Raw genomic sequence first — 23,395 nt, forward strand, 5'->3', positions numbered from 1 at the left:
GTAGGGATAGCCTGGCATCCCATTTAGGCTTGACTCTTGCATGGCACTCATTTTTTGGTAAGAAAAAACCGGAAATTAATATTTTGGCTTGCACTTGATTACCCTAAAGTTATCTACAATTGTTTTGTATTTTATTTCATGTTTGTTTAATCAGGACCAATAACCCAAATCACAAAATAAGGAGTCATACAATGCCCTTGATTTCAAAAGAAAGATTTCATTTCTACTGTAGTGTATTCAGCTTGAAATATTCTATTACTACAGTATGCATTTTTGCATGATATTAATTAGATCTTTCAAAGAAAAATATTTCCATAAGCCTTTCCATAAGCGTTTTAGCAAAAGCCACTATACTTAGAGAGACAAACATTGGAGCCTTAAGTATTAAGAAATGGGCATGGATCGCAACCATAATGCAAGTGAAGCTGCATTTATACCTATACACACATATTAATTTACAACAGATCTTCAGGTGTAGAGATACAGTAATTGGGATTTTGAAGTCTAAAAGCTCTTCTGAAAGGCTTTTCTTTTTCTGCAATGAATTAATCAAAAGACCTGTCACAATAAAATAGTGGAGCAACTTCACTGTCTCCTAGTGTGTGGTTCTTTAAGGTGTTTTCTTCTCTACCTGCTGCAAACTGGACAAGAACACTCAATATTTAGTCTATGTTGCATGCAAATCTTTAAGCTGACCTAGTTCTCAGTCTCTCTTTCATTTCAGACACTCAGCTAAAAATCCATAAATTAAGGAAATTAACTGATGGGGCCCTAGGCAACTTTGTAAGCTATTTAAATCTTTAAATTTACAACATCTTCTGAATACTTCGTGTAATTGAACTAACTGCAGGGTTGTTACTTTAATGAGAATTTTTTCCCTGTCTTCCTTGTAGTTTGTACTCCAGAAGACAAAACAAAATTTGCCCGGGGGAGGAAAAAAAAAAAGTCCCCCTTTTTTCCTGTTGCAACCGAAATGGAAAAGAAAGAGATTGACTGCACATTGCTCTCATTTGTTTCTGATGCGCATGACATGGAAAATACTTCTGAGCTTTGGAATTGAGTTGGAATCTGAGTACACTCACTAATACTTTTATAGAGAATATGATATAGTAGAGACAAAAAAGAGAATAATTAGCATCCATATGAAATGTTTATGCTGTTTTAATCCTCTATGGAAGATGTCCTTTAGGGTTCATTAGCAAAGGTTTGTTGCCTTTGAGCTTCACACAGAGTCAGCACAACAGTGTAGTATTACTTTTTTTAATTGCATCAAAATCAAAATCTTGAAGTGCAGATTCTTTGATTTTTTTTTTTGGATAACTGTAACAATAATAACATATGATGTTATTCATAACACTTGAAATGGGACCCTTTATATTATATTCTCTGTGATCCTGAATTGAACATGTGTATAGATAATAAATAGATGGATGAAATTATACTAACATTGATATACCAATAAAGTTATTAAAGAATCTTTATTTAATTTTACTAATATAATTACATTTTTTAAACATACTACAAATTCAACCCTAAATAAGAGAGAAGTAATAATAGTAATGATATATTACAGAAATGGAACATAATAATGTTATACTATACCATAACTTAGTGATATAATATACACATTCCAAAAGTACCAATCTGCCTCCTCAAAAGACATGAGAATAATGGAAGTTAAAAATTTTACATTAAAATAATGGTATTCTGATTAAAAATATAGCAGAAGATTCATTTAAACCTTATACACTTTTATAGAAAATAAGTCTTGTAAAATATGGCATTACAAATTATGCTTTAAAGGAGGTATCCATTAATTAATTTTCTGCTTTCCTCAGTACACAGTTGCAAAAATACTGTATAGAACTTCTATGAGCAGGAAAGCAGGAATCAAAACAGTCAATTACAGGACAGATTCTTGCACCCACCCACATCAGACCAGTTTAATGGCTCCAGTTAGCCTATGCTGAATGGCTTTGGGATGTGACAAAAATCTGGAATACCCTGCAAAAGCAGACAACGGACTGAGCTGAAGTCCACGGAGTTGTGAGGCAACAGCACTAACCTCTAGAAACACCATTACATATTCTGCAAAAGTTACAGTAATAATAGCCAGTATCAAAGTACAATACTGAAAAATTTGTATTGTTAAATTGCATGGTTACGGTATTTTATTCACTGCTTTTAGGAGGTGTATAGCTCTTCTACATGCATTAATTGCTTTATGATAGGATTACTACATAATAAATACAGCATGCGTCTGTGGTCACCACCTATTACTTCTAGAAGGAAAGTATATTATCTTTAAAACACAACTAATGTCTTACAACATCAATAATGGTTGCCATCCTCAAATCAACCTGCCGGATAAAACAGAACCACAGACACCTGCCTTATTACTATTTCAAAGACCTCTTATGCAGCTCATTTGGTTTTGTTACTGCTAGTCCTGCAAAATGTCCATAATGTTATATTAAGTGGTCACATCTACATCCCACTTAAAATGTTACTTTTTTTCTCTTACATTTGAATTGATTGCATCTGCCATATTGTTCTGTAATTGGATCTATAGCTAGCAGAACCTGACTCCATAGTATTATATAACAGGTCATGTTATTGTTTGTTTTCTTGTTATTTGTCATGTCCTGAATGATCTTATACTTGCTAGTGTAAAATACACTATGGTTTATTGTGTAAGGGTGCTTGTTATGGCGTGCCCTGTGAAAGGTGCTTTATAAAATAAATGGCTCTACTGGCATAGAGGGCAATATCAAAAACCACATCATGAATATTATATAAAGAATTCAGTACACTTTGGAACTTAACTTCAAAAACTGACCTCTTATTAAATTATTTTAAGCATTTCCAAAGTTTTAAAATGGCACACGTCCTATCACCAGAACCTTCATTTAAGCATAGAGTTTTAAGAATTTCCCCTTGGGATTAATAAAGTCTATCTATTCTTATCCAATCTAATTACTACTAGTAGAAAATATAATTTAATAAAATTCACATCTGGGCGCGCCATTGTACATTTTATTTCTGTTCGTTAATTTTCTTTTTTAAAACGTAACAAAATGTGACCACGGCTTTCCTTAACACAGCACCATGTGTGTTAAGCTACTTGACCATTAGGAGGCGCCAAAAATACCACTTTAACGCCAAGCTCTAAACATAGCCTAAATGATGATTTAAAGCCGTAAAATTTTAAGAACGTACTTAATGATGGACAACAACAACAAGCAAAAAATCCTCACGCAGAGGCTAATGATTACAGCTGAGAAGTGCAGAACTATCTACTTTCATTAAATGAATAAACTGCATTCGGAGTTAACAACACAATTGTGTGTTTTTAGTTTTTACCATGTTATTGGTATTTTTGTGAAAAAAAGGGAGAGAGACGTTAGAAGGTTGAAAACGCTAGCAGATCTGAAAGCTGTCTGCCTGCCTGTTTGCCTGCCTGGGAAATCTTGGTGGCAGACATCTCCATCTAGCCGTGTACTATAATTGAAATGGCGCGTTTTGCCAGAGGCAGGTTGTGAGGGCGCTCTTTGCTATAGCAGAATGCATGTCAATAGACGTCATTTGGTTTTAATGGCCTACAGGAAATTTGGTGTTACAATACGAGACATTAGTAAGAGGGGAAAGGAAAAGCGAAAAAAATAGCCGCATGATAACTGTTTATTGAGATCTGCATATTTAACATCAGCATTTCTTCAATTACTTTATCAACAAGTTACCCTGTCCTTCCATAAGTGCTTCTATAAGTACAAGACATGCGAGAAACGTGCCCGCGTTACTTATTTGGGAACCGAAAATTTATGCCTAGTTGAAAATGCCTGGGGAAATATTACATCAGACGAAATGACAATGATTAAAATCTGCTTTTTTCCATCAGTAAGTCTATTGAGCGACGTGACAGTTGCCTGATACCCAACAATATCAAACCGTTATCCCCACAGCAAATGAGAACTTGAAAACCGTTATAAGGATTTTTTCCATGAGAAAAAGGGGGTTCAAAAATTACCCCACTTGCTTTAAGCATCAGCAGCTCTGCGTGGGGGGAAAGGAGAATATATCAAATTTTCATCGCGAAATTAGCTAGGGCGCGAGTAGGGTTGAGCTAATTGTAGCCTAATCCTTGCCCTACAGGCGTTTGGAAAGCCTTGAGCAAGAATTCTTTTTTTCGCTTCCCTCTGTTATTTAGAGACGGATTATTGGCTTTCTTCTTCTTCTCATAACAGCCTCGGCAGTTTCATTTTAGAAAAAAAGGGAAAAAACAGAAGAGCGATTTTCCTTACAGCGATCGCCGAGCATCTGATATTAAAAGTGTGTAGAAATAAGAGTGCGGGGGATTTATCAAAAGGCAAGAAGAGAATTCTTCTATGTTCAAGGTAAGGACACCGCTTTGCTTCCTGTGTTTCTTATTTGGAAAGTGCCTGGTCTGAACTCGTCTAGCCTGCACTCTGTAGATTTTTTTTAAAGCTACAGCTACCCTTTTTAGAGCCGTATAGCCCGACAGACTTCGGCCGATTTAAAAGCGGCGTGGCGGAGAGGACTCCTTCTTTGCTTTCGCTCATGTTCTCTTATTTTCTCGCCGGGAGTGAGCACAACTGCACGGAGCTCGTGAGGCGTCGCTTTTACTGGGCAAAGCTTGTGCACTTTACTGAAACTTATGGGGAATATCGCCGAAAAGGATGCGATCCGGGAGGGGGGCGTGCAATATATGAAGTCTGGAGGATTGCGTCGTTTCGCCACTGCTGTGTCCGGATATATACAATCTCTTCTTTTACTTTAGCATCGGGACATCATGCTTCTGAATTACGCGGAGAGGGGGCATCGAGTAAAAGGCACTTAACCATGCCGGGAAGTGCCATCCGTGCGCAGGTCGCCTGCGACCGAGGGTGTTTGTACTTAGCCCGTATAGAATGATAAAGAGGAGTCAAAAGGGTGACTTTTTCTTTCATTTATAGATCCTACAAAATATATTCTACGAGCTGTGCCCTTTTCATCCGTGTCATTTAAAAGTGGCTCTGTAAAAAGGCGCCATGTTGTGTAATTGGCAGAATTCCTCCCCTGGGCACAAATGAATGTAACACGAGGAGAAAAATGTGGCATCTGCATTGTTGGAGTTGTTTTGGTGTTTTCCCTGTTCCAGCTATAGACAGTATAAAAGAATGTAAATAAAAAAATAGAATGGGGGGATATGTGGGTAAGCATCAGTAGTGTGGGAACTGAAAACTTCCGAGTTGTTTTATCTCGTTATTATTTATAACGTTTATGTTCGATGCTAGGATGTTGTAATTTAAATTTTAGGAATATTACAAGTAATCTGTCATACTGTTTAGTTACTTATCAGTAAGTTGTCTTTCTTCGTTTGCAATAACCTCTTATGGCTTAAATCTCTGAGATAACTTCATGCAGTATTTATAGAGCCACCTTGTGAAAAATCATTCGGATGACTTACTGGAGCTTCAACAAAGTTCGGACTAGTTAGTAGAGATCTTGTCGGGTGGCACAGATGTTTGATCTGCCTTCATCCGATTATACAACTGAGGTGTTTATTTGAACAGAAGGACGCTTTAGTGTTGACAGAATCGTTGCAGCTCGTCGCTGTATCTATTTTTTCCCCTAGCCAGTTTTTCACTCCTTTTAGTCTTTTCGTATCGCTGCTGCTGGCTGCCGTTTTTTTTTTCTTGTAACCTTTCACCTTCTAGCCCCTCCCTCCCCGCGCCTCTCTGTCTCTGGCCAACTTCACTTCTGCTGTATTCCCTCAGCATTCACATCAGTATTGGTTACCACGGCTTGCGGCTATATGAAGAGGTGGGATAGCTTCATACGCCCAAAAGTTCTTAAGTCTTTTGAAGTCTTTCTTTCACAGGGATATGAAAAAGTATCGCCCTGGCTGTGTATTAAATGAACAGTATTCCTATAGGCACAGTACGGAGCAAGAAAGCCAACACCCTGGAAAATTGTGTAGTCTTTCAGCTCTCTCAGCCCCGGGGCACACGGCCCCGAGCTAGGATCTGAGTGGAGCTCGAACAAACTGCCTTCTGTTTACCTTTTATGGTTAAAATAACAGCTTAGCAAATGAGAAACTTCATGGAGCAGCGCTTCTCTGAAATGATTTCAAGCCGCAACGGCTAAGCAGGCCGTCTGATTGCCCCGAGAAACGCGAGCACAATAGCTAAGAAAGAAACAAATCGTTTAGTGAGACGAGTGTCTTGCCCCACTACAAAAAAAAAAGTGTACCGGTGTGTGGTTTTATGTAGATTACTCATGATGGGTTAAACCCGCAGATTGATTAGTCTGCATGCCGGAATTCCATTAGGAACATCCTTGGGAAAAAAAAGAGGCAATAAAGTTCGGCACCGCAGGAGCTCCTCGTGTGCATCACAGCCGGGATATGAGTGTGGGAGAAATGTAGCGGAAAATACAGTATGTGCAATACACAAACGCGATACAGTGTTCAGAGACCAGCGATGACTGAAGGTGGTCAAGAAGTTTAGGCCTCCAAATTGTATTACCAGTTGTACTCTACTTCTTGGATAGCCCTTCAGTGTATAAAAATCTTAGTTGCGACCTTGTAAATGGCCTTAAAATATTAAAGATATTTTAAAAAATTGTAAAACTCGTTTAAGTAATAATCATAAACTTGAACTTGAAGAAAATAACTTTTACATTCATTATTATAGATATACAGTATTTCCGGTAATTGTCCCTCTTACATCACAGGAAATAGACTAGAGGGAAGCATATGGTGCCCTATTTCATTGTGATCTACTTTACATTTAAGCAGAAGCGCAATTGCTCTCTTGTGGCCTCTGGCCTTTTTCCCCAAAGTTTCTTCTTTTCCACAATACTTTACCTCCATTTATCATTGGCGACTTCTCCCAAATTATCTGGCTAATCCCCCAGAGGAAAATATAATTACATATCTTCTAAAAAAACTCTTTTATTTTTGTTTATTTCTTTTTCACAATAATTGGTCCTTGGTACCAGTCGCATTGAAACTTCAATCCGTAAATATATAACAGCAGAGCCAGTGATCGTATGCGTAACATGTTGAGCTACGCGTGTGGGAGGGATAGAAGACAGAGAGAGTGAGAGAGAGAGAGAGTGAGAGAGAGAGTCATATCAGTGTTTTCAGGTCTGAATGGGAACATCAAAAACAGCCCTCAAAATGGTTTATGATGTATGTGCTTGATCGTGGGCGTGTTGGACGTTGCTTTTAATTTGCTAGAACTTAATAATGTGCCGGAATGTAACATTTCTAAATAAGTTTTGAAATAAGTAAATACACTTTGATTGGATCGGTTTATGGAAAGATTGTCCCTTTCTCTATCTATCTATCTATCTATCTATCTATCTATCTATCTATCTATCTATCTATCTATCTATCTATCTATCTATCTATCTATCTATCTATCTATCTATCTATCTATCTTTAAAGCTGAATCCTTCAACATACACATACATTCCAGCAGTAGATAAACACTACACACCTGATGCCTTTTCAGGTTATATCTATAAACGGAACAAAAGCGAGGAGAGAAAACATATCATGTAAAATGCTGACAATACCGTCCAATTGTTAGTTTTAATGGACAGGCGCTGCCTGCGAGGAAAATCCTCATCTTAATTCGCAGGATGGAAAGATGTCCTCTTTTCTGAAATCAACGGGGGCGTCCGCAACGTCGCAAAAGTCTGACAGGTGATTCTACCCATCCAGCAGGTGTTAACAAATCTGCATGTCGACGAGGATTGAAAAATTGCAATTAAATATAAACTATTATGAATAATAATGACACCTTCTGAGGCAGCATGTATCATTTCCTAGAGATTAAAAAAAGATTCCTGCTTAAGGGAAGTGGACGTGCTAAGTATTAAAAAGATTCATTAATTTGGCAGGAAATTATACTTATTTTGTTTTAAATTACATATAATTTTTAGGTCAGTGGTAAAAAAAATATGAAATATTCAGAACAAAGGCAGTTCAGCTGACCTATAAGGTATTAAAATATGTCTTTTTCAAAACGTCGTAACTAAAACGAGCTTATTGATGCTAAACATCAGAATATTGCAGCTGTCAGTGAAGAGCGCATTAGCGAAGAAGTGCTCTGCGGCTAAATCGCATAATGTTTAGAGAGAATAGACTCCCAGAAATTGATTCATCTCGAAATTAGCGTATTTTAAATGAATTGTAGTCCTTTTAGTGCATTCTATTTATCACTTTATTTGACTTTTTCTAACTTTATACAGTTTTTAATATATATTACATATACACACTCTCCTTGTATATGTAATGTATATATATTTTTCTTCACTTGGCCGAAATCATATTTACAAACTTTTTAAACTATTGTGAGGCAAAAGACCCCCCGTTAAATGTTGCTTTTCTGGCGAACGGTAGCATATCAGAAGCGCGCCTTTGGTGATGAGGAAGTCGCTAATTTAGAGGTGTCTCGTTATTGAGACAAACTTGCAAAACCCCCTGAATCCCAATTCACAAATTGGTTATTCGTTTGTCAAGGGATATTTCACGTCTAACACATAAACCCACGACCTTTAATTAGAATTTTGCAGTTTGTTTTATGCCCCTTGAGGCTGACACCTAGCATTTTTTTTCTTTCTTGATCGCTAATAAGCATCTTCCCAATCCCCCTCCGGTATAATGGGAAAAAGGATGCAAATACACTTAATTAGAGTTGTGGCAATAATTTGTAAGCTAAATATGCGATCAGGCAGATGGAGAACTGATCTGATAGGACTCAGGGTAGTATTAGCTGTAAAAGATCCCTTTAGTGATTCTTGAACATTTTTTTCCCTCTTCGTGTTGCTTCCAGGAAGGAAGAAGCATGTCGCGCTTGTCTTTGACCCGCTCCCCAGTTTCTCCACTGGCCGCGCAGGGAATTCCTCTCCCGGCTCAGCTGACCAAAGCCAACGCGCCAGTCCACATCGATGTCGGAGGGCATATGTACACTAGCAGCTTGGCGACCCTCACCAAGTACCCGGACTCAAGGTAAGTGCATGGCGTCTGTCATCTGGCATTGCCGGGTGCTGCTTTCACTAAGTTGACTCTGTGCCTCTAGATGATTTTGTAGGGTCACGATACTGGCAGGACGGCTCCAAGAAGTCGAGTTCCTTTTTTCTGTTTTGCGACAGCTGAGGTTCGACTGACCGGCGGGAATTCGTAAGTGATTGCATTAGGCAACAAGGTTTAAGGATAATTATAATACCAAGTATTTATGCGATTGCCAATATACATTATATAATACAGACTCGTGTCCGAACATCCTAGACAAAAGGACCTGTGCGAAAGGATAGATGTTGTAGACAGAAGCCAATGCAGGCACCTCCCTAGGAGCTTTGAAATTTAACTAATCGAGTGCTGAAGTGTCAGCCGTCTAATTTGTTTGTGACCAGAGCTGCAGGAGTTAGTGACACATTCTGTTTAGCAGAGAATGATAAAACCACATTGAACTGTACACTCTATATTGTAATCATATGAGATGTGTATTGTAATGTGTTTGATAGGCACTTCATTGTTGATAGAACATGATGCGAGAGGTGCTATATATATAGTAGGACATCTGCAGACGGATCGTTGTGTTGATAGTGTGCGTTAGCTTACTACTTTGTTAATGGTTACTTGATGCAGAGTGATTCGCTTTATTTAGATGTAATGGAGGTTATAAAATTGGATGTTGCGTTGATTAAACAACAAATGAGAGCTTCATTAAATAGTAAGTGATGAAGTTCATTAGATAGTGTGAGGCATTTTGTTTTATATAGCTGGATTTCTTCATAGATGCTTCCTGTTCAGTTTTACCACCTTTTCTGTTTATTACATATTTGGAGTTTGCTGTTATTAAAAAGAAAAGAGTGAGCCCAGCGAGCATCAAAAACCTAATCTAATTATGTGAACACTATGCAATTAAAAAAGTACTACATATTTAGTTGATCAAATGGTAAAGGTGTGTTTTGAAATTTTTAGGTGGTGTTTAATAAGAGGCTGGTTTAATATTAGAATTATGAAGACATTCTTAATCCATTTAAAAGAAATCACTATATATATATATATATATATATATATATATATATATATATATATATATTATTGGCAAGAAGGAAATTGGAATATACAGAAAGACATGTTATACATGTTAACAACACAGAGGACAAGGTCAAAGCCTTTGGCCTTTGAATATAACTTGTACAGTACAAATAAATGAAGCTAACAAAATTCATATGATACAATATCAAATCATACATAGGTATGAGGTAGGTAGGTTGGGAGCATCATGCATAGTGTATATAAAAATTAATTAACATTAATATTTAATCAGCCCTTGTCAAGAATGGAAACAATTGGGCCCACATCATAACTTTACAAATGTTTCCTAAAATGAAAGCTATTTAGGAGATTAATAGCAGTTATTAACCTTAGTTAAAGTAGATAGGTTTGACAAAAAGTAAACATTTAAATAGTTTCTGATGGAGTTAATAAATAAGTTTCATATGAGTACATTAAAAAAAGATGTGCTACTAAGTGATAAAGTTTATTAATTATAGTGGTTAAACTAACATATCCCACTGTTACTTTTTTATAAATGTAAAATCTGAATGTCTGCTTCTAGAAATACTGACTGTCATTCACTCCTAGTTTTGAAGCAGTTAAGGTTTTTCTTAATAAAAATGCATTAAGCATCTTTCTTTTTAGTGAATACTTCCCTTAATTATTAGGACAAGACAAATATCAATTCCTTTAAAGCTTTCCTATTTAAGTGTAATGCATGCACTCCACTGCTTTTCACACCCCAACTCAAACAAAGTGGAATGATTGATTCTTTTTATTAACTGCTGGCTTTAGTTAGTGTTTCGTATTAAATAATGCAAGCTGTATGAAATAAATGGAACTGTCATTTAATTCCAGATACAAATCCAGTTAGCATAGTGGGTAAAATATTTGTTCATATGGATTTTGAGAAAAAAGAAAGATTTTTGCTCAAGTTAAATTAGCACCACCCTTCTAAAACATCATATACAGGAAGCTTAGAGAAATTCCTTTGTTTTTTAACAGGTAATGACTAAAACAAATATCCATTGTTTGTGATGAATGCAATCTGCAGGAACATTTAATATGTGGTGTTAATTTTTTTCATTCTGTTTTACTTGTAATTCATCAGACTCCATTCAAAATGAGATTATTCGTAGTAAGGCATTTTCAGACATGCCAAGATAGATGACTATCATCAACATCAATATTCAGGTGAAGTTTGGTTTAAAGAATGAAACATTTTTGTAAAAATACTTATTACCTAACACAGTCATTTTCATTGACTCAATACGTAAGAAAGACGCAGAGTCAAAACATCTAATTTTAAAGGAATTTATGTGTATTGTACAAATGTATGGTTAAGGTGTCAAACCAGTAGCATAATTTAGGACTCATTTCTATAAATTCTTCAAAAAGGTAAGAATTAAGATTCACTTTATTCTTAAAAACCATTGCCCTTGACCAATTCAGCATTTTTTGACAATAAAGTAACATTTACAGCATGCGTGAATTAAGTAGCAGAACAAGTTCTTTCCTTTTGCTTACATTTTTGAGTCTTGTGTGACATCAAAGTGCTCTACCTAATGTTTGAAAGAGCTTCCCTTTTCTCGTCCTTGTGAAATACATAGTTCTGTAGTACATAGGCATACAGAATTTGACTTTCTGTCACGGTCTGCCAATTTTGACTTTTTCTGTTATGCTTCTTAGATAAAAGGAATGGATTCACTACAATCCATAAACAGTAAAAAAATGTGATGTACAGTATATAGAGACTACTTGTAATACATAGATTCTCTTTTATTTTGATTATTCTACACAGATGTTAGGTTGGCTTGTTCTTCCTTTATCTACATGCATTTTTCTCTTTGTCTGGTCCAGTTGTCCTCACACATCCCAAAGATGTACATATAAGGTTTATTGGTAATTCAAAACAACCCCCAGTAATTGTGAAGTTGTGCACGAGTGTGACCATCCAAAAACTGACAACTTATCCAGGGTTGGCCCTTATTATGGTATAGCTCTGGTAGTTCCTGGTCCCTCACAATCCTTTATGGAAAAAAATGGGTTCAGGAAATCAGTGAATGATCAGCATTGCAAAAGTAAAATAGCTTCTCTGATGTCTCTCCATGTTTAATGTATTGTGAGTACAATGAATTCCTGCTACTCTAGCCCCACAAGGACTGCTTTTTCCTTATAATTGTTTATATATTGTGTTTATTAAAGTTCTCCATATGGAGGCACTAGTGTTGAAGATCTATAGCTTAGGAAGCCTTTTTTCATGCTGAACTCTGTCATCCAAGTTTATCACAAAGGACTATAAGTGTAGACTGTAACCCAGTGATCACGGAGCTGACAGTAGAATTCTGCTGTCAAAACAGGTGTTGTAATAGGGATACTTGTCAATATCATGATCAGAAAAAATTAAATGATTAAATGTCACCTGTGCTGTTTACATACACAACCCTATACACAAATGCTAATAAAATCCAATGAGTAATATAACAATGGGGGTTTGCTATTTATGTGATTCCTTAATTGCAGATGAACTTGTTGACGTACATTTTCTTCAATATTCATGTAGACACCTGAGTGCCATAGGCTTGTAATAGGCAGCAGTGCAATAGTACATGTTACAGCTTTACATAAGATTATATTTAATTTCCTTTCTATTTTGTTTCAATTCAATGTTCTAGTTATTTTTGGCAGTGTCATTGAAAATATAAGCCATAGTATTAGATGGAAAGAGCTCTAGGAAGTAATGATGCTTATCGATAATTCCGATTAACAGAGTAATTAGCTAAATGGGAGAAGCTGGCTTTTGTTAGATGGTGTTCATGTAGTCAAGTTATGCACATCAAGAAAAATAAAGCTGCAATAATAGTATGTTTCTACATATAATTGAGAGAGTTCTCATGGATATTCTTGAGTTTTTTATCATGCAGTTCACACTGATAAATTCAGAACAGTATATACATTTAGAACTATCATTAAAATAATACACAAAATAATGTAAAACCTTGCACAATATATGTGCAAATATAAATAATATATGAATGCATATACAGTATCTCTGGATATTTTTTAATTTCTTTTTAAAAATATGTTCTTAAATCAGATAAAGACAATAATATGCACTGAGTGGATACTTTAATTGACATTTTTTACCACATCATGAGTTGGTACACCATTTGTTCCCATGATTACCTGAATTAAGTGGTGCATACCCTCAACAAGGTGAGTAAGGTGTGGTATAAGCAGGTAGGTCACTTTGACAAGTGGTTGTAGTAAAATAGCTGTTTACATCTCATTCTCTTGATTATTGACATAATTAGGAGGTCATTATCCATCCATCCATCCATTTTCCAACCCGCTGAATCCGAACACAGGGTCACGGGGGTCTGCTGGAGCCAATCCCAGCCAACACAGGGCACAAGGCAGGAACCAATCCCGGGCAGGGTGCCAACCCACCGCAGGACACATACAAACACACCCACACACCAAGCACACACTAGGGCCAATTTAGAATCGCCAATCCACCTAACCTGCATGTCTTTGGACTGTGGGAGGAAACCGGAGCGCCCGGAGGAAACCCACGCAGACATGGGGAGAACATGCAAACTCCACGCAGGGAGGACCCGGGAAGCGAACCCAGGTCCCCAGGTCTCCCAACTGCGAGGCAGCAGCGCTACCCACTACACCACCGTGCTGCCCGGAGGTCATTATATTAAACTGAATTTATTATCAAGGATCTGGAACAATTACAGAATATTCAGACAACTGGCATAGAGCATTACTGTATCTTGTTGAAAGCTAATTCACAACTGGGTATACTGTTTCTATGTAGGGATTAATGTAACTGGTAATACAATGATAGTTCACATCACCTGTAGCTTTTAAATATTGAACCCTATTTTTGCCTCAGAAATACAATCTGCACCATCACACTACCACCAACAATTTTGTTTTTGACCAGACAATGTTTTTCCTATCCTTAAGTATCAAGACTGTATTTGGTTTTTTTTTCTGCTACAGACACATTGGCTTTTTTTGATAACAGGAGTGAAACTCATTTTGGTCATTAATTACACTATTCTACTTGAGACAACTTATGATGAGTTGTCTGTATTGCATTTGGCACTAACTACCATGCTATATTCAGGTCAGGTCTGATTGGGGAGCATGCACAGGTACAGTGCATTGCCACACCCACCACATGACGAAACAGCTTGGGATCCTGGTTGGCAACCCCCCAGGCAGGCATGTGGTCCAATCCCACCCTCCAGAAATTATATTCTATCTTCCGCAGCCAGGTGTTACGTGGGTGTTCCCTTGGCCTGGTCCAGCCACTCGGGTCCTCAACAATGAGGATCCTGCAAGCCGGATCACCCTCAGGGAATTGCTCCACATGGCCATAGTGCTGTAACTGACACTCCCTCACAATGGAAGTAATGTGCCTCATTCAGGACTCCATGAACAATTGCTCATTCAACGCAAAGTCAAACCAGTGGTACCCAGGGATTCTCTGAAGAGACACAGTACCAAAGGAGTCCAGTCTTTGTCTCAGGTCACTGGATAGCGTCCATGTCCCAGAACCATGTAGAAAGACAGGAAGCACCAGGCCTCTAAAGACTTCGACCTTCGTCCTTTTGCATAGATATCTGGAGCGCCACACACCCCTTTCCATCAACCTTATGACCCCACATGCTCTCCCAATTCGTCTACTGACTTCATAGGAAGAGTCACCAGAGACATGAATGTCACTGCCAAGGTAAGTAAACCTCTCGACAAGGTTGACACTCTTTCTGCAGTCAGACACACTGCTGATGGCTGTGCCTAAGGGTCATTTAAGGCCTGGATCTTGGTTTTTATCCAGGATACTCACAAGTCCAGATGCTCAGACTCCTTGTTGCTTGTCTCTCGAGAGCCCCAATCAGAGCCTACATTGACTCAGTGAAGATCACAGTATCATTGGCAAAGTCAAGATTAGTGAATCTTTCTTCGTCAACAGATACCCCACAGCTGCTGGACCCCACGACTTTGGCCAACACCCAGTCCATGCAAGAATTGAACAGAGCAGGAGCAAGAGCACATCCCTGATGAACCCCAGAATCAACTGGTAAAAACGCAGAGGTTCTGCGTCCACTCTACACAGCATTACCTACTACAACAGGCCGGCCATGATATCCAGCAACCTTGAGGGGATCCTGCGAAGTCTCAAGATGTCCCATAGGGCAGCTCGATCAACTGAGTTGGATGATTTATGAAAATCGACAAAGGCTGAAAAGAAACTCCACCGATATTCACGTTTGTGCTCCATGAGAACCCTCAGTGCTAGGATGCAGTCGATGGTAGACTTCTTAGGTGTAAAACCAGACTGCTCCGGTCACTGGTAGATGAGCAAGTGATCAAGGATCCTATTGAGGAGGAACCTAGCAAGGACCTTACCCAGCACTGAGAGCAGTGTTATCCCCCTGTAGTTGCCGCAATCCAGATGATCACCCTTCCCTTTCCAGATAGGGAAAACAAGTCCCATTTTCCAGTCATTTGGGATGACGCCAGTCTCCAAAATGGAAGCAAACATTGCTTGCAATGCTAAGAGGACACCCTTACCTCCTGGAGAAGTTCACCCTGGATACCACAGATCCCTGCAGCTTTCCCTAACCTCACCACCTGTGCATTCTCAGTGAGATTGGGTGGTCCACAGCTAATTGGAGGATCAGCCTCCAGAACCATGGACCCAGAGATATCCAACGTCCTAGCCAGTGGATCAGCTTTAAACAGCTGCTCAAAGTAGCTAGTCCAGCAGGTCACAACTTAAGTGTCACCTCTAAGGACCATTCCATCAGCCATTCCGACTGCGACTCTCTTAGGAACAAATTCGGAAGTGCATAATGTTTTGATTCCTCTGTAAGCAAGACAGGGGTCACTAGAACATAGATGGTGTGTCACTTGCTCACAGATTCCTCTAACAAATGCCTCCTTATCTGCCCTCAGAGCCCTCGCAGCCATCCTTCACAGTTCCCGGTACTTACCGGAGTTTCCATTAAACCGTGTGCTGCAACTCTTCTCAATGATATCCAGAGTGCCCTGTGAGATGAAACACCTCCTTCTGGGAACACCGGTAACACCAACACAACCCTCAGCAACACTTATCACGGAAAGTCTCCCATATCACAATAGGATTGGCAGTAGCACCCAAATCCGTAAGTTCCTCACACAGCCTGATCTTGGAGTCTGGCCAGGTCCAGCCTCATTTTCCTAGTAGGTGGTAACCTACTGGACCTAAGCTTGATCTTAAGAGTAGCAACAACAAGTCTGTGGTCAGAATTAATAAACTGGGCACATCTGTAGACCCTGCAGTTTTGTAATAGCCTCCAGTGTCTCCTCACGAGGATGTGATTGATCTCCATCACCTCACCACCAGTATTGAAGTACCAAGTCCATGGTGCTGGATCCACGATCCAGTGATTCGCAGCCCCTGACCCTTTGCAAAGTCAAGGAACATGGAGCCACTTTCATCACAGTCACCAGACCCATGGGGACCAAGACAATCCTCATAGCCAATGGCTGCATTGAAGTCATCCATGAGCAGGAGAGTGTCACCTCGAAAGCACCCATCAAGCACCAAGCGAAGCTATGAATAAAATGTCTCCCTCACTGAGACATCACTCAGTACATTCGGAGCAGAGAGTGCTATAATCTGAGTCTCATAATACACTCGTTGAAAGGAGTAACTATGGACACCATCGGAAGAAGCCAATCCGCTACAGCAACAGCTACTCCCTGAGTATGACAGCTATCAGAGTGACTAGACTAATAAAAGGTGTATCCACCTATAGAGATCTGGCCAGTCACAGGTCTGTGCACCTCAGAGAGTGCTGCCAGTGAAATGTGGAGTTTATGCGGCTCCTCCAAAAGCAAAGAAAGATGACCATCATGCCTACCCGGATGGGCCGCCTTAAATTGGGACCTGAGTGCTGCCGTGCAGGTGACGCCTCAGCACTACACCATTTCTGACCCCCCAACAGGCCTGACCCCATTGGCTCTCTGACGGTTTTGATTCTTCTGGGGATGGGACTCCCAAGGGCTTTCCCTCATCCCCACAGAGAGCAGAAAGGAGTTGTATCTGTCATCTCAGAGCATTGTGAAGTTTTTTTTACAGTGGCTGGAGTCCCAATCCTGCCACCAACCACCATGATTTCCCAGCAAGATGGAGGACCGCTTGCAGGGCCGTATACAGTTTAACGTCATACCCAGGACAAATGCTACATTCAAAGCCACCCAGGACAAATTCTACATTCAAAGCCACTTAAAGTCTTATGCATGTGCCCTCTGAAATTTTTGCAAACACACATCATCTACTGATATTTAACTATGTGTTCATAAAGTATTTTGGTGTCACTGTTTCAGCAGTCAGGTACATTGGAAGGGCACGTTTACCTAAAACATCTACATGCAACTCATCAGTAATGGTGAGGTAATATAGAAGTTTATTTAATGTAATGTGTGCTGGAAATGGAAAAGTTGAAAATAAAAGTCCAGTTTACAAAGATTTCAGAAAAAATACAACAAAGCCATGGGGCCCAAAGAGATATTGCAAACACATCTCTAAGCCTATGTGACTAGGCCAACTGATTGCCCAGCAGTTCTTTGGCCATTATTTTATACTGTGGTGCAGGCATGTGCCTATGAATTTGGTGAAATATGGCAAATTCATTTTATTGGATTTGTCACTCATAGTGCTGTTTTCATTCATTATGAGGTCTGTTGCCAGATGGAGAACTTAGTCCAAGTAGAAGTATCATCACAGGACACCAGGAAGAGAATGATAAAATCTGATTACAATTATTTTAAAACAACATGCAACTGATATTTTCACCTCAAGCAGGAATATACTATGGCCAAATCTTTAGCTTACATTTACATGCAGAGACTGATAGGACCTCTCTTATACTGGCAAGTAGATCATTCCAGGGCTCAGTGTTCCTACATTTAAAACAAATGAGATCTAAGAACATTGTGCTAGGCACCTTCATTCTATCATGAGAAAGATTAATTGCTCTTTCCCACTTTATGGTACACCTTAATTATGAATAAAACAATTTTTGTATGTCATGTAGTTTGCAATTATTCATTTTATACAGAACATAATATAATATGTTATGCATGCATGCAGCATTCTTTATAAATCTGATAATAGACAGCTAGTCCAATCCTAGGTTGCACGAATCCTCGTTTGGTCCAAAGAAAGGCCATAAATTATAAATATTGCCCTCAAAATGATATTTTGGCATCTCTTCTACACAGGGAAAAAGAAATCTGGAAAAAGGACACTTTTACAGAAAGATCCAAAAATAATAGCCCTAGGGCTGTTGATTGGCAGGATTAGGTTTAATTGTCGACTAATGCTACAAAGCTAAATCCAGCCATTCTTTGAGGACTGCCTGTTCAAGGGAGTTGGTAATGAATGAGAAGTGTTACCAATAAACATTTGTTGGTATAATAATTTAAATATTTAATTCAGCATTCTCTTGTATAGTGCTCCTGTTAGCAGACAAACTCATAATGTTACATCTTAAACTAATTTTTTTTATCAGTTCTTTGACTCTTTTATAATAAAACACTAAAAATAAAAAAAAAAACAGAATGTTAATTTTTCATAAAAACACATAGAGAACAAACAAGAATTGTTTATTGTGCCAACACAATGCCTTGAAGACAAAGGTCAGATTTAAGACTAATTCAGGCTTCCATAATGACAGGCTAATTGGCCTATTAATGCAGGTAATTGTAGTAGGTAGGGCAGTGCTATAGTTTGAGCTTTGTTTAGTTGTAAGATTAATTTGAAGTTTAAAACCACTAGGAGAACAAGACCATCTCACCCATTGGGAATGGCAGCATGATATACAGATCCTACAATGTTATTATTCATGAACTACTTTCTGTATACTATGTAAAGCGTGAGTAAGTTAGAAAAATGTGATATAAATGAAAATAATTCATTATTATTAATTAATTCAGGAGTACATGTATGCTTTACTTCCAGTGTATCAGACTAAGGAAGGCCATACAAAAGTGAGAGACTGAGCACACCTCATCTACAATAATTGCAGGCATAAATGAGAGGCAGTTCTTTCTATAGTTTGTGTGTGTTGCAGTAGGGAATGTGCAAAGCAAAGAGGGGCAACTTGAGCCAATCATGAGTGTGTAAAGAAAAAGTAGCATGGCTAAAAGGATCATTGTCTAGTTCCTGTTTCCTTTTTTGAAGCTCCACCATTACTTCATTACTGCCATCGGAAAGCCAACTTTAGTTACAATGTGTTCTTTTCTAATGGCACACACACGCCTCAGCATGCACACCATAGTTTTCTTCCTGAGATGGATGTTGTACTGTTTCATAATTACACTCAATTGAAGGCTTATGGGTTTCGTTAAAAAAAAAAAAGTAATTTTGTGTAAACTGTGGTCTAATCGCTTTAAAGATCCTATATGGATAACTGAGTTTTTTCATATACTGTACTGTAACAATCCTGTTGGTAGAATTTGCTTTACTAAAACATGCACTTGTAGTGTATTTAGGAAGAATATTGCTATTAGAATATTTCTCTAATTTGTTTTTTGACGTACAAAGCTGTCATTTGCCTCATGTATGTATAGTATGGGTTATATATCAAGTAAGAATTGTTGCCAGTTTAGCCAATTTGTCAAGTAGTCGAACACTTTCATAATTACTGCATATATATTTTTTAAAGATAGATTTTTCTTTTAGGCAGTACGCAAATATTGATAGATGTTGACTCAGAAATTGGAAGTGATGTATGTATTGATGTCAGGCTTTCAGTGTCAAAGTAGTCTGATTTATCTGATGGTTAGTTCAAGATCAAAGAGGTTAGCAAGAGTAGAATACACATTTCTCAAGCATATCTTCTAGTTTAAAAATCAACACTGCTTATAGTGCAAATTATTTTGTTTAGCATTGTGTGCATTAGTTATCAAAATCAGAAAGATTTCCAGTACCAAATAAAATCTAACCCATGAAATATTTATTTTTTTCTACATTTTTTTTATTTTCATTTCATTTCTTTTATAAAAAATACATATAGACAATAAACTGATATCTTAATTGTACATAACATTCTTGAGAACACCCTTTAACCTCCCAGACCACATTTAATTCCTACCAATGTGTCCACTTTCCTTTACCCATTTTCTGAATCTGTGTCTTTAATTTCAGGGTAGTTGTAACTTGAAGCCTAAAAACACTGAATTCAAGACTGAAACCAACCCTGGACAGGATGCCATGCAATCACAATATGCACTTACACAGATAACCAGTTATGCAGGGCCAAATTAAAGTCAACAGTTAACTAACACTGATGACACTGTGGCTTTCAGGACAAAATCCTGGATTCAGTTCCTAGCCTGTTACTGACAGAATGACGTTTACATACAGTATATTTCCACTATTTTGATGCAGATTTCTGCACATACTCAAGTTCACTACTAGATTAGTGGCAGTAAATTGGCCTGGCATGAGAGGTCATGAATGAGTTTGTCCTGCCAAGGAATTTTTTTAAGCAACAAAGTATCTGTGGTCCTGAATTGGAGTAAGCATGTTTGTAAAGTGCTTAAATTAACAAATTTTGAAGCATATTCTGCATTGTGCTTTTTGGTGTATCCATGTCACAAATGCTAAAGAGAAACAAAGACATTTAAATCCACTTATATTTGTTTCATGTTATTCAGTAATAAAGATTTTAAAAGGAAAAACATACAGTGCATCCGGAAAGTATTCACAGCGCATCACTTTTTCCACATTTTATTATGTTACAGCCGTATTCCAAAATGGATTAAATTCATTTTTTTCCTCAGAATTCTACACACAAAACCCCATAATGACAACGTGAAAAAAGTTTACTTGAGATTTTTGCAAATTTATTAAAAATAAAAAAATTGAGAAAGCACATGTACATGAGTATTCACAGCCTTTGCCATGAAGCTCAAAATTGAGCTCAGGTGCATCCTGTTTCCCCTGATCATCCTTGAGATGTTTCTGCAGTTTAATTGGAGTCCACCTGTGGTAAATTCAGTTGATTGGACATGATTTGGAAAGGCACACACCTGTCTATATAAGGTCCCACAGTTGACAGTTCATGTCAGAGCACAAACCAAGTATGAATTCAAAGGAATTGTCTGTAGACCTCCGAGACAGGATTGTCTAGAGGCACAAATCTGGGGAAGGTTACAGAAAAATTTCTGCTGCTTTGAAGGTCCCAATGAGCACAGTGGCCTCCATCATCCATAAGTGGAAGAAGTTCGAAACCACCAGGACTCTTCCTAGAGCTGGCCGGCCATCTAAACTGAGCGATCAGGGGAGAAGGGCCTTAGTCAGGGAGGTGACCAAGAACCCGATGGTCACTCTGTCAGAGCTCCAGAGGTCCTCTGTGGAGAGAGGAGAACCTTCTAGAAGGACAACCATCTCTGCAGCAATCCACCAATCATGCCTGTATGGTAGAGTGGCCAGACGGAGCCACACCTTAGGAAAAGGCACATGGCAGCCCGCCTGGAATTTGCCAAAAGGCACCTGAAGGACTCTCAGACCATGAGAAAGAAAATTCTCTGGTCTAATGAGACAAAGATTGAAGTCTTTGGTGTGAATGCCAGGCATCACATTTGGAGGAAACCAGGCACCGCTCATCACCAGGCCAATACCATCCCTACAGTGAAGCATGGTGGTGGCAGCATCATGCTGTGGGGATGTTTTTCAGTGGCAGGGACTGGGAGACTAGTCAGGAAAAAGGGAAAGATGACTGCAGCAATGTACAGAGACATCCTGGATGAAAACCTGCTCCAGAGCACTCATGGCCTCAGACTGGGGCGACGGTTCATCTTTCAGCAGGACAACGACCCTAAGCACACAGCCAGGATATCAAAGGAGTGGCTTCAGGACAACTCTGTGAATGTCCTTGAGTGGCCCAGCCAGAGCCCAGACTTGAATCCGATTGAACATCTCTGGAGAGATCTTAAAATGGCTGTGCACCGACGCTTCCCATCCAACCTGATGGAGCTTGAGAGGTGCTGCAAAGAGGAATGGGCAAAACTGGCCAAGGATAGGTGTGCCAAGCTTGTGGCATCATATTCAAAAAGACTTGAGGCTGCAATTGCTGCCAAAGGTGCATTGACAAAGTATTGAGCAAAGGCTGTGAATACTTATGTACATGTGATTTCTCAGTTTTATTATTTTTAATAAATTTGCAAAAACCTCAAGTAAACTTTTTTTACATTGTCATTATGGGGTGTTGTGTGTAGAATTCTGAGGAAAAAAATGAATGTAATCTATTTTGGAATAAGGCTGTAACATAACAAAATGTGGAAAAAGTGATGCACTGTGAATACTTTCCAGATGCACTGTAAGTCAGATGACATATTTAGATAATATAAAATAGAATGTATTTGAAATTTTAGTATGATTTATCCATCCATCCATTTTCCAACCCGCTGAATCCGAACACAGGGTCACGGGGGTTTGCTGGAGCCAATCCCAGCCAACACAGGGCACGAACCAATCCCGGGCAGGGTGCCAACCCACCGCAGGACACACACAAACACACACTAGGGCCAATTTAGAATCGCCAATCCATCTAACCTGCATGTCTTTGGACTGTGGGAGGAAACCCACACAGACACGGGGAGAACATGCAAACTCCACGCAGGGAGGACCCGGGAAGCGAACCCAGGTCCCCAGATCTCCCAACTGCGAGGCAGCAGCACTACCCACTGCGCCACCGTGCCGCCCAGTATGATTTATGTTATTCATATTTATTTCTTTCTTACTAAAATGGTAAAAAATCATTTTTCAGTCTTTATTCCTTAAGGTAAATCTAATTCTTTTTTTCTTGATGGTGCTCACAATACAATGTGTTAGCATCCATCAACAATCAAGAAAGCACTGTGTCTTTTTTTTTTCAAGATGAGCTACTGAATCAGTTTGAGTTATGTACTTTATTTATTGTACCTGTGTCCTGCCCTGAACTTAGGTCCTATCCAGGGTTTGCTTCTGCCTTTTATCAGACTTCTGCTCCTCCTGTTCCTTTAATGGATAGAACATTTCTTGCAGGTCATCTTGCACCACACTTAGACATACAGTGTAGTGAATGAAGTTGAACTTGGCATCACAAAGTTATGGTTCAGAGTCTGCCAGCCCTTCAATAAAGCATGCAGTTCTGCCTAAATTTTATTTATTTTTGTTGATTCTGTAAATCACATTACAATGAATAAGAAACAGATTAATAAAATGTATGCTTGGTTTTGAAACATTTAGGGTTCAAACTTATT

General features: G+C 38.7%; 1 protein-coding gene across 2 annotated transcripts in view; it reads left to right on the forward strand.

Moving 5' to 3' along the window:
- The first annotated feature begins 3,450 nt into the window (after window positions 1–3,450).
- Window positions 3,451–23,395, forward strand: part of LOC114658059 (BTB/POZ domain-containing protein kctd15) — a 122,459-nt gene continuing 102,514 nt past the window's right edge. The window contains exons 1-2 of one of the 2 annotated variants that reach the window (XM_028810082.2): window positions 3,451–4,394; window positions 8,847–9,022. In XM_028810082.2, coding sequence (XP_028665915.1) covers window positions 4,386–4,394; window positions 8,847–9,022 — 185 coding nt within the window. In that variant the 5' untranslated portion in view covers window positions 3,451–4,385. Of the gene's footprint in view, window positions 4,395–5,608; window positions 5,824–8,846; window positions 9,023–23,395 lie in introns of those variants that run through there. The other variant, XM_028810085.2, reaches the window with a different exon arrangement.

The sequence above is a fragment of the Erpetoichthys calabaricus genome, chromosome 9 (assembly GCF_900747795.2).
Source record: "Erpetoichthys calabaricus chromosome 9, fErpCal1.3, whole genome shotgun sequence".
Lineage (NCBI taxonomy): Eukaryota > Metazoa > Chordata > Cladistia > Polypteriformes > Polypteridae > Erpetoichthys > Erpetoichthys calabaricus.